This window comes from Vulpes lagopus, chromosome 7, assembly GCF_018345385.1.
Source record: "Vulpes lagopus strain Blue_001 chromosome 7, ASM1834538v1, whole genome shotgun sequence".
NCBI lineage: Eukaryota > Metazoa > Chordata > Mammalia > Carnivora > Canidae > Vulpes > Vulpes lagopus.
This window is the reverse complement of record NC_054830.1, coordinates 75,894,807-75,907,343: the sequence shown is the minus strand read 5'-3', so window position 1 is coordinate 75,907,343 and position 12,537 is coordinate 75,894,807. Positions and strand designations below refer to the sequence as shown.

The window sequence follows — 12,537 nt, the reverse complement described above, 5'->3', positions numbered from 1 at the left end:
GGAGGAGCCTTAAAAGTCATCTGGTTCAATACTGGTAACCTCCACTAGTATCTCAAATTTAGGTTTAATTCAAAGTTTTAAATGCCATCCATATGCCATTTTGTTAGACAAACACATAGAAATTTAATAACACTTTTCATTTTCTTTTTCTTAATTCATAAGGACAATTCCTGCCAAATGTTCTGGCTTATGGCTCTCCTCCTCTTCATAGTATGTTTAAGTTACATATTAAGAATCCAAAAAATACCACTATGGAATTTTCATAAGCAATATCCGACCAATCAGTAAAACACAGTACACAGTGTGAAAATTTTAATTTATTCCCCTCCCAAGTATCCAGAATATATACCCTCTTAACTTTGAGAAATGTGACAATGAAAATACCAACAAGATTGATTGGTTGTATATAAAGAAAAGCACATACTACACAGGAGACACCCCTAAGTCCTCCCTAACCTAGTAGTGCAAGTTAATGGTATGTTTCTGGCAATGTCACCTTTCACTTGATTTATAAAAATTTTACAGGACAGATTTAAAGCAAAGATAGGCCTCTGATTTTTATTTTCATTTTTTTTTATCCCTAACAGGTTTTTAAAAAGAGGCTATATTAAATGACAATGCATTTTGAGTCAGGGGGAGGAAAAACAAATTAAAAACCCAAAACTTCTTTCAGTTTATTCAAAATAAAAATACACATAGAATTATGAAAATATAGGTTTACTATTTCCACCACGTAAGTTGATGCTGCTGTTTGAAAGGCTTGCAAATTGTTTTTCAAGTTTTTAAAGCTCATCTCGATCCCTCAATAAAGTATACCTATATTCGCTGGGTGCTAATTTCTGGAAGGAGCTCTCAGGTGGACTGCTTGCTACATCTTGGACTTGCTACAAAAGAAAGAATAAAACATTTTATATCAATATATTTTATGGAGTTACACTGTTTTAATAAGTATCAGATGAATGGTAGTTTTGTAATGATTTGCTTAATAAAGATGGTGTGACAAACACCAGAGTTAAGTTTGAAATCTTGCTTTCCCCATTCAGTTGCCCTTACTAAATATTCTCCAGGGCAAGGTTGCCACAAAGCCCTTACCTATGGACCTGTGGACAGCTCCTGAGGTGTAGTGGAAGGCAACAAAATACCTGACACCTAAGTGCTTTCCTAGACTCTTTTGTAGAGGTAGCACAACTGTGATTAATTTGGTCCAAACTCTTTAAAAACTGACTACAAAGAGGATTAAAGGCACCAACTCTGTAAATAGAGCTTTCATTTAGCAATTACCTGGATACCAGAAATTGGTTGACATAAGGAGGAAAATAAACATTTCCATACTGCAAGAAATTAATTTCTGTAGTATTTTACTTGTCCACCAACGGTAGACAAAAATACACAGAACTCTGAGAGTGACTTCTAAGAATTTCAAAGAAAAGTGGTAAGTAGTCAGTCTCTCCTTTATCTCCACACTGTGAGCAACTCAAGAACAAACATGTTGTCATTGTATTAATATCCCCCAGTTAACATAGGCACATAGTACCTGTGGTACATACCACAGACACTGGCTCATTCCCATTATAATGAAAAAGCAGAGTCTGCACATTTCCCATTTTATTTTTTCATGTTCCCCTTCCCCAGTACATTTTTTATTTGTATTTTTACTGAGATATATGTTTGGTTTAAGCCATAATTATTTTGCTATAAAATATAGAAACTCGTTGTCTAATTGAGTAGTTGAAGTAAATTAGGATAATAATGGTAAGTAACATCTTTTCCTAACCTGATAAAATATTAAGCAGGCCTACTTTCCTAAAGGAAATAATCGCCTCTAGGTTATTGCCAACAAACTGCTTCTATAGCTGCCTAATTATCAAAGAAAAACCTGACCTCAGACTTCAGGAAAAGCATGTCACTGGATTCTAAAAGGGAACTCTCAACAATGAACTTAATTGGACTCTTCAGGAAAAACTGACTTAGCTTTTATTTTAATATGTGGAGGTTCTTTGGGCAAAACAGTGAAGTTCTGGGCATATGGGCATAAATTTTGTTACATATCATCTTCCCTCTTAGTAGACGACTGATAATAGACATGATCTAACTCAATAATGCATCAAAATGCAACATTTAGGGGTGTTTAACAAAGCAGGAACATAGAAATTATTTTTTGTTGTTGTTGTTGTTGTTGTTTTTTATTTTTTTTTTATTTTTATTTTTTATGATAGTCACAGAGAGAGAGAGAGAGAGGCAGAGACACAGGCAGAGGGAGAAGCAGGCTCCATGCACCGGGAGCCCGATGTGGGATTCGATCCCGGGTCTCCAGGATCGCGCCCTGGGCCAAAGGCAGGCGCTAAACCATTGCGCCACCCAGGGATCCCCATAGAAATTATTTGTAACAGAAGTTACAAAGTAGAACTAGTCAAATTTTTAGGCTAAAATTTACATTAAAAGCAAGAACAAAAATTTCGTATAAATAGTTGTGAGGCATTCTACATCTCAACATCTCAAATGAAAAGCTGCATTAAACCTTAAGTTTTTTTTGTATATTTAAAACATTTATTTTTTTTATTATTTTTTAATAATAAATTTATTTTTTAATGGTGTTCAATTTGCCAACATAAACAAAACAAAACAAAACAAAAAACCTTAAGTTTTGAGCACCGGTGAAGGTGCTTAGGATGGTTTAGCAAGAATAACAAATCATTATTTTCTTTATAGTGTGGTCAATCTGGCCCTAAGGAAGACTTGACCAGTTAATGGAATCCGTTGACTTCTTCACTGATCTATGTACTTCTAGTTCTTACCTCTTGCTTCTGTATTTGGAGCCAAGTGTATTTAATCCTTTTACCCAAATTCCACAGAGGATATATACCACATCAGTTTATGTGATCAAGAAATTATACTGTATCATTCTTGCAACTTTTCTGAAGTTACATAATTTTAAAAATTAATTTTAAAAGGAACATAATTTATTATCTTGAGTATATTCAGAATTTCATTATAAAGATCTTTAGAAGCAGAAACTCAAGCTTGTATAAGAGCTTTAGATCCTCTTCAAAGCTAACTGAAAAAGAGTTCCCACTGAAAAACAAGAGTCCTACCTGTCCTGGGGCTATATCAGTTGGGTCAGGACCATGATGGAATTCTCTGTGCAGTTTCCCAGAATGTAAGTCAAATACGAATTGCTTTAGCTTTCCAGGAATTCTGAAATAAAAGTAAAATAAAAATTTAGCTTAAACTGTTTAAATGGACTTACCTCTATTTTACCAGCTTCACACATTAAAATTTTTTTTTTAATTTTACCTACAATCCTACCATACCTATGCAAACATTTTTATACAGTTGTAATCATGAAATGTAGATGTTCAGTTTTGTGTTCTAATTCTTGCACTTGTTTCAGAAATTTTTCTATGCTTATTTAATATTTAAGATGCATTAGAATCTATCAAGATGTTGTCCTAAAACTTACTTAACCATCCCTAATTGGGCATTTATATTTTTTCCTTAAAAAAAAAATATATATATAAATACATATATAACTTAAAATATATATATAACTTAAAATAACATAACTTAAATAACATATATATGAAATATGTATAAAATTATATTTTTCCCTTAAAATATATATAACTTAAAAATACATATATAACTTAAAATAACGTATATGTTATATATATAATATATATATATATATATATAAAACTTAAAAACCTCATGTTCTGCACAATCACACTAAAAATAACAGGGCTCAAGAGAAAAATAGCATTAGGGGCTAACCACTTGAAACTATGTAACTTTACAACCAGAGTACTATGAAGAGCCTAGAACAAAACTACTAGTACTGTTTAGCCTCTACCACTGTGTCAGCCAGGTGATCCTCTGTAGCCTTAATCTGGAGCAAATAGGTCCTTTCTCAAGATATAAACTGAGGTCCTTGAGGGCATTCACTGCCAGTGGAACCAATTTTACCAAAATACTTTAAACCAGGGTGTAGTTTTTCTATGGTTGTTTTTTTTTTTTTTTTTTTTAAAGCAAAAGGGAAAATCTCACAACTTCTTCAACTATATGGGTAGCTCCACTGGATAGCTTAACATTGTGAAAAGCAAAGTATTTCTCAAGGCCATGAAACTGTCCCTCCTTTTTAGGTTGGAAGAGGTCTTCATACACCACTAAAGCATTTTCTTTTTTAAAAAAATATTTTAGAGAAAGGATGCACACACGTGAGTAGAGGATGCGGCAGAGGGAGAGAAGCAGCCTCCTCACTGAGCACAGAGCACCAGTGTGGAGCTTGATCTCAGGGCCCCAAGATCATGACCCAAAGCCGAAAACAAGTCACTGAACCAACTGAACCACCCATGCGCCCCTAAATTCTGTTTAGTGGTGAAAAAACTTTTCTTTGATAGCTTCAAAACATTCTGAGGAAAATAATATGAACACCATTCATTTATATTAACATTATTCCTCTAATTACCAGTCACACTATGAGCAAACTTGCAGCACAGAGACATGCCTTATAGCAAAAAAGACTAAAGCATATCCACCTATCAGCCTTTTTTTCTTTGTAATTATTTCCTTGAGTTGTATCCGATAAAGAATATAGATCTTTCTCAACTTACAAGGGGGATACAGCCCAATAACCCTATCCTACATTGAAAAATCCTAAATGGAAAATACATTTAATATACCCAGCCTACCCTAAAATGTGTTCAGAACACTTAAAATACCCTACTTGAGCAAAATCATCTAACACAAAGCCCATTTTATAATAAAGTATTTAATATCATGTAATTTGTTGAATTCTGTACTGAAAGTGATAAACAATGGTTGCATGGGTATATTAAGTGTGTCAGCTGTTGATGCCTGGGACCATGAGGCTTACTGGGAGCTGTGGCTTACTGCTCACCACCAGCAAAGAATATCTTAGTGCACATCACTAGCCTGGGAAAAGAACAAAATTCAAAGTACTAACTGTGTATTGCTTTTGCACCACCATCAAGCAAAAACATTTTAAATCAAACTATCATAAGTTGAGGAGAAATCTGGTGAGTAAATAACTTTTGACTGAGTGTGGGCAAGTTACACCCACAAAACATTAGTTTTTGCTGCTACTTGTCTACCTGTTCTTTGAAGTCTTGCCAACATGTTTCTTTTGTATTAAAGTTTGTTTTACTATGACAAATAAAAAGACACCTGCATTTTAATTTCCATTTCTTCGGAAATTAAGCATTTTTCCACAGTTTTTATATTTCTGCTTATATGAATTGTCAGTCTTCTACTGAAATCTTGAAATTTTGAAAATGCATTATATATTTTAATTAGAAACCTTTCCTCGTATCTCTTAACAAGAATTAAAATGCAGGTCCATAAACACTTGACTTTGGTAGAACTGCCTCACTTTTTAAATCATCCTTTTTTGGGAGCAAAGAATAGCTGGCTTGTGTTAATACTCCTAGTTTCTTTTTATCCTCTCCTGAGGTCCTGCAAGTGCTGTTTCTTCCCTTCAATAATTCCCACTGAGATGTACCAACCAATAACTTCATTGTACACCCATTTTGGCTCCCCACTAGCTCCAATGCAAGAGACCAGCAGGTGCCAAATGCACAGTTTACAAATACAAATGACTGTCAGGTAGCTGTATTGACAGAATGCCTCTGAAAGGTTCTCTGGTGCTGAAGAAATTGCACATGCACTAAAGATAAACACTCAGAGGAGATCAATTTAAATTTAATATGACATCATCTACTGTCACCCAAGCAAAGTGCTACAATATTTCCATTCAAATCAAAGAATGGTCTCTAATATTTAAGATAAAGGCTCTGTTAAGTTTATTATTTTATAAAGTCCAAAGACAATCCCAATCAACAGTGTAACTTGCGTTTGCTAGTCAAAAAATAATTTATGATTAAATCTTAAATGTAACAAATTCATAGAGAACACTCAAAACAGATTTTTTCCTAACTTGATTCTTTCCCCTTGTCAACAGATGAGAGAATTGTAGCAAAAGGCGAAGGGAGATACAATGAATCGGAATTGATGGGTAGAAAAACAGATTACAAAAGAGCTCTTATGTAGCTTGTGGCCAGAAAACTATCCATCATTATTAAGTAGCAATCAGTGAATCACAGTATATTGTCAAGAAAACAGACAACATAGTTATGTGTTAAAAAGGAAAATAAATGGATCCTTGCCATTATAAATTCAATTATATTTTCATACTTTAGGGTACAGTTCTTCTAATTAGAACACCTAAGTGTTTCTTTCCTACCTTCCAAACACTTTTCTGTTTGTTTTCAATTTTATTTTCAGGTGATGCAAAATTTAGGGACAATGAAATGCACAAAGGTTAAGTAAGTATCATTAAATGAACTTTGACATATGTATCACAGTGAGAAGCATTTTTATTTTTAAAAATTTACACACAGTGGAATTTACTCTTCCAGGCTTATAGTTCTGAGTTTTAACATATGCATATAACATCTAGTTACTATCTCCACAAATAGGATACATCACTATTCCAACACCCTTTTTTTTTTTTTTTTTTTTTTTGGTAAGACCCTCTACTTCCCCCTAACTCCTGCCAACCACTGATCTGTTCTCTGTTCCTATAATCTGCCTTTTCCAAAATGACTTGTACTTGGAATCATACAGCATGTAACCATGAGACTGGCTTCTTTTATTCAGCATACTGCTTTTGAGATTCATCCATTCTGTTGCATGTGTAACTCTTTTCCTTTATTTATTGAATAGCATTCCATTGAGTGGATATACCACAATTAGTTTATCCTTTCACCCTCTGAAGAGTATTTGGGTTCTTTCAAGATTTTGGTAATTCTGAACAATGCTACCACAAACTTTTGCACACAAGTTTTTGTGTGAACGTTAAGTTCATTTCTCTAGGAAAAATACTAGCTTATATGGAAGGTATATGTTTAACTTTTTTAAAAACCTGCCAAATTGTTTAGAGTGGCTGTATCATTTTGCAACCCCACCAGCAATTTATAAGAGATCCAGCTGCTCCATAGTCTCACTTGGTATTTTAAGTACTTAAATTTAGCCATTCTAAAAAATGTATAATAGGATCTCACTGTGCTTTTAATTTGCATTTCTCTAATGTCTAATGATGTTGAGTACCTCTTCATGTGCTTATTTGCCATTTGTATATCTTCTTTGCATTCTAACAGTATCTGTAATGGAGCAAAAGTTTTTAATTTGTAGAAAGCCAATTATCAATTTTTTCTTTTATGGATAGTCCTTTGGGCATACCAAGAGACCAGGTCAGAAAGAGTTTCTAATTTACTTCTAAGAATTTTACAGTTTTACCTTTCACATTTAGGTCTACAATCAATTCAAAATTAATTTTTTATAGGAGTTGTTTCTTTTATGGTATGAAGATGTTAAGGTGGTACAGCGTCATTTATTGAAAAGATTATCTCCCTCCACTGAATTGTCTTTACATCTTTAAAAAAAATCACTATTGTGTGCCATTTCTAGACTCTATTCTTTTCCACAGCAACTTGTACCTATTTTTTTCACTGATATTACGCTATCATAAATATTTTAACTTGTATTGTAGGTCTTAAAATCGGGTATTATGAGTCTTTTGTTTCTTTTTCAATTGTTTTGTTTCTATTATTCTAGTTTTACCTCTCCGTATAAATTTTAGAATCAGTTATATCTACAAAAAAATCTGAGATTTTGACTGAAATTGCATTAAATCTATAAACTTGAGTAACATTAACATCAACATTAACAGTATCAAGTCTTCTAATCCATGAACACAGTATGTTTCTCCATTTATTTTTGTCATATTTGATTTCTTTCATTGGTGTTTTGCAGTTTTCTGTTAGATGTATACATAGTTGTTTTTTCTTTTTTCTTTTGGAGCCTATTATGAATGGCAGTTTAAACGTTTTTGGGTTTCCAAATGTTCGTTGTTAATATATAGAAATAAAAGTGACTTTTTAAAAGATGACCTTCTATCTTGCTGTAATCACTAATTAGCTGTAGGAGCTTTCTTGCAAATTTATTAGGCATTTCTACATACACAACCATGTTGTCTACAAAGAAAGTTTCTTTCTAGTCCAAACACTTTTTTTGGTTACTTTTTTGTCCTATGATACTTGCTTGGACTTGAGTATCATACTAAAATACAACTGGTGAGAGTGGTCATCTTTTTTTTTTAATTCAATTAACATATACTGTATTATTAGTTTCAGAGGTAGAGTTCAGTGGTTCATCAGTCTTGTACCCAGTGTTTATTACATCACGTGCCTTCCTTAATACCCATCACCCAGTTACAGAATTTCCCCTTCTCCCCAGCAACCCTCAGTTTGTTTCTGAGAGGACATCTTTATCAAAAACAATAAAATACTTACGAATAAATTTAGCCAAGGAGGTGAAAGAGCTATATATTGAAAACTGTAAAACACTGATGGAAGAAGATACAAATAAATGGAAAGATATCCTGAGTTCATGGATTGGAAGAATTAATATTGTTAAAATATCCATACTGCCTAAAGTACAAAGCACTCTACAGATTTCAGTCCAATCCGTATCAAAGCTCCAATGGCACTTATCACAGAAACAGAAAAAATCCTGCAATCCGTATGGAACCACAAAAGACCCTAAATATAGCCAAAGCAAAAGAAGTCTCAGGCAAGAACAAAGATGAGGGTATCATACTGTATGATTTCAAAATATACTACAAAGCTATAGTTATCAAGACAGTATAGTACTGGTATAAAAAGACATAAGCCAATGGAACATAATGGAAAGCCCAGAAATGAATCTACACATTCATAGTCAACTGATCTTTGACAAAGCTGCCAAGAATACACAATGTGGAAAGGATGGTATTTTATTTTAAAGAGAAAGAGGATGAGCAGAGGGGAGGGGCAGAGGGAGATACATATTTTTTAATATTTATTTCAGAGAGACTGTGTGTGGGAGAGGGACAGAGGGGCTAGGAGAGGGATAAACAGACTCCATGCTGAGTACAAAGCCTGATGCGGGGCTTGATCCCATGACCCTGAGGTCATGACCTGAGCCAAAACCAAGAGTCAGCTACTTAACTAAATAAGTGACTGCTAGAGAGAGAATCTTAAACAGGGCCCACACTCAGCACGGGGAGCCTGATGCAGGGCTCGTTCTCATGATCCGAGCTGAAATCAATAGTTGGATGCTTAACTGATTGAGCCACCCAGGCACCCCAAGGATGGTCTTTTAAATAAACGGTGTTGGCAAAATTGGAGAGCCACCAGCAGAAAAATTAAATTGAACCATTATTTCACACCATACATAAAAATCAATTCAAAATGGATTTAAGATTTAAATGTGAGACCTGACAAACTATAGTCCTAAAAGAAAACAGGGGAAAAGCTTCTTGATACTGGTCTGGACAATTATTGTTTGGATAGGACCCCAAAAGCACAGGCAACAAAAAGCAAAAACCAACAAATGTGGTGGCATCAAACTAAAAAGCTTCTGCACAGCAAAGGAAACAACAGAATGAAGAGATAACCTACAAAATGGGAGAAAATATTTGCAAACCATCTACCAGATAAGGGATTAATATCCAAAAAACAAAAGGAACTAAAGCAACTCAAGAACAAGAAAACAACCTGATTTAAAAATGGGCAAAGGACCTGAAAAGACATTTCTCAAAAGAAAACATACAAAAAGCCAACAAGTATATGTACTGTTGTGCTCAATATCACTATAATCAGGAAAATGGAAATCAAAACCAGAATGAGCTATCACCTCACACCTGTTAGAATGGCTTTTATCAAGAAGACAAAAGGTAAGTGTTGGCCAGGATATGGAGAAGAGGGAACCCTTGTACACTGTTCGTGGGAATGTAAACTGATACGCCCACTACGGAGGTATGGACGTTACTCAAAAAATTAAAAATAGAACTACGATTTGGCCCCCAAATCCCACTTTTGGATATATACCCAAAGGAGATCAAGGCACTACGTTAAAGAGTTACCTTCACTCCCATGTTCACTGCAGCATCACTCTTAATAGCCAAGATTGAGAAACAACCCAACATCCATCTACTGATGAATAGATAAGGAAAATATGGCATGCACACACATATTGTTTAGCCTTAATAAAGAAGCAAATCCTGTCATTTACAACAACATGGATGAACCTGGAGGACATTATGCTAAGTGAGATAAGCCAGACACAGAAAGTCAAACACTGCATGATTTTACTTATATGTGGAATCTAAAAGAGCAGAACTTACAGAAGCAGAGAGTAGACTAATAGTTACAAGGGACTAGAGTGAGAGAAAATGGGAAAATGTTGGTTAAAGGGTACAAAGGTTCAGCTGCAGGAAGAATATATTCTAGAGGAACTAATGTACAGCATGGTGACTACAGTTATTAATACTGTAGTGTATTTGTTAAGAGAGTATGTAGATTTTAACTTCTCACCAAAAAAAAAAAAAAAAAAGGTAAGTGAGGTAATGGATACATTAATTTGCTTGATTCTGGTAATTATTTTAGTGTATACATATAACAAAGTAATCACATTATACACCTTAAATATCAGCAGTTTTTGTCAACTCTACCTCAATAAAGCTGAAAAAAAGAGGGGGAAGACAAATAACTTGGGGTAGAGAAGGATTTGAGCCAGATGTCTGGAGAATATGAACTAAGAGATATAGGAGATATAGGAAGCACAGTGAGATGATTAGAGTTACAAGGTCATATGGAGTTCAGGCTACATCCTGTCGTGGTGAATCAAAACCACATCCATGCAGAAGTTTTGGCAGGGCAGAGGAAGAAGCTGGTATCCGGAAAGGGGATGGAGCAGATGTGAAGTGAGGAGCCAAGAGAAGAGCTCTGGACCCCAGAGGAAGGGAAGGGAGTAGCTGCCCCAGCACTCTGCAGCAGTGCAGGCCAGCTGCACCTGGTTATGTTCCTATAGTTCCAGCACAAACGCTTTACTTTTGAGCTCCTTGGAGTGAGTTTCTGTTCTTTACAACTGCATACCCTCTGACAGCAATAGAGCTACCCAACAGAACTTACAGTGAAGACAGAAAATATTATCTATGCTGTCATATTCAGTAGCCACTTCCTACATGTGGCCACTGAGCCCTTCAGCACCTGAGAAACTGACTTTTAAATTTTACATCATTTTAATTAAAACTTCACTATTCATACAGGGCTAGCAGCTATCCTACTGGACAGCACAACTCTATGATTATTACCACAAGGGCTCAAAGACAAGAAGAACAATCAGTAAAAAAAAACAATGAAAGAGCCAAATAAAGAAAGGAAAACTAGGGTGGTGTGTCACAGAACTCAACCAGGGGGTGCTCCACTGCACCAAAAACTACAAGAGTCTTAATGAGGACAAGTTTGGTAAAGTTCCATTAGTAGCAGTATGTTATTTGTTCACAGGAAAACCTGGATTCAAACAAGTCAAATCCTGAAACAAACCCATTAGGCGGAAAACTAGCCAATAAAAGTAAAAGAAAAAATTTAAATCACATGGGAAGATGTTTGTGTGTGGATAAATTAAAAAGATAATTCATAAAATAGCATGGCCCTGATTATGACACACACATGTGTCTAGATCTCTGGTTTGTGGATTTATGGGTGATTTTTAATTTATTCTTTGGCATTTTATTAACTTTCAGAATTATCCACAAAAAACATAAATTTTTTATACTCAGAAATAAAGGAACAAATGATATGTTTAATGCACACATACACAAAAACAGTAAACATCTTTGCCTGGTTCCTGATCTTAGTGGGAAAGTATTCAGTCTTTCACCATTAGGTATATTAGCTGCAGGTTTTTACAAATATCTCTTATCAGACTGAGAAGTTTCCATAAACTCCTAGTCTTGTTAAGCATTTTTGTTATGAATGGATGTTGAATTTTGTTAAATGTTTCAACATGTGTTAATGTGATCGGTTGTTTTTTGGTTATTCATTAATATGCTGAATTACACTGACTGGTTTCTTTTTTTTTTTTTTTTTAATTTTTATTTATTTATGACAGCCACACAGAGAGAGAGAGAGGCAGAGACACAGGCAGAGGGAGAAGCAGGCTCCATGCACCGGGAGCCCGACGTGGGATTTGATCCCGGGTCTCCAGGATCGCGCCCTGGGCCAAAGGCAGGCGCCAAACCGCTGCGCCACCCAGGGATCCCTACTGACTGGTTTCTGAATGTTAGACTAGCCTTGCATATTTAGGATAAACCTCACTTAATTGTACATTGTTTTTTCTATATTGCTGGATTCAATTTCCTTTTTTTTTTTTTTTTAAGATTTTATTTATTTATTCATGAGAAACCGAGAGAGAGAGAGACGGGCAGAGGGAGAAGCAGGCTCCATGCAGGGAGCCCAGTGTGGGACTCTACCCCAGGACCCTGGGATCACAACCTGAGCCGAAGGCAGATGCTTAACCACTGAGCCACCCAGGCATCCCTGGATTCAATTTCCTAATATTGTTTACTCGACTTTTTAACTTAACTTATATAACAATGTAGTACAAACTCATTTAATGTAATGTATTTACATTTAA

At 35.0% G+C, this 12,537-nt stretch overlaps 1 protein-coding gene across 2 annotated transcripts in view; it reads right to left on the bottom strand.

Annotated features, from left to right (window-relative positions):
* Positions 1 to 299: 299 nt before the first annotated feature.
* Positions 300 to 12,537, bottom strand: part of ERP44 (endoplasmic reticulum protein 44) — a 92,948-nt gene continuing 80,710 nt past the window's right edge. For both annotated transcript variants that reach the window (XM_041761130.1, XM_041761131.1), the window contains 2 exons: positions 3,093 to 3,195; positions 300 to 884 (listed from right to left, as the gene is read on the bottom strand). In XM_041761130.1, coding sequence (XP_041617064.1) covers positions 783 to 884; positions 3,093 to 3,195 — 205 coding nt within the window. In that variant the 3' untranslated portion in view covers positions 300 to 782. The remainder of the gene's footprint in view (positions 885 to 3,092; positions 3,196 to 12,537) is intronic.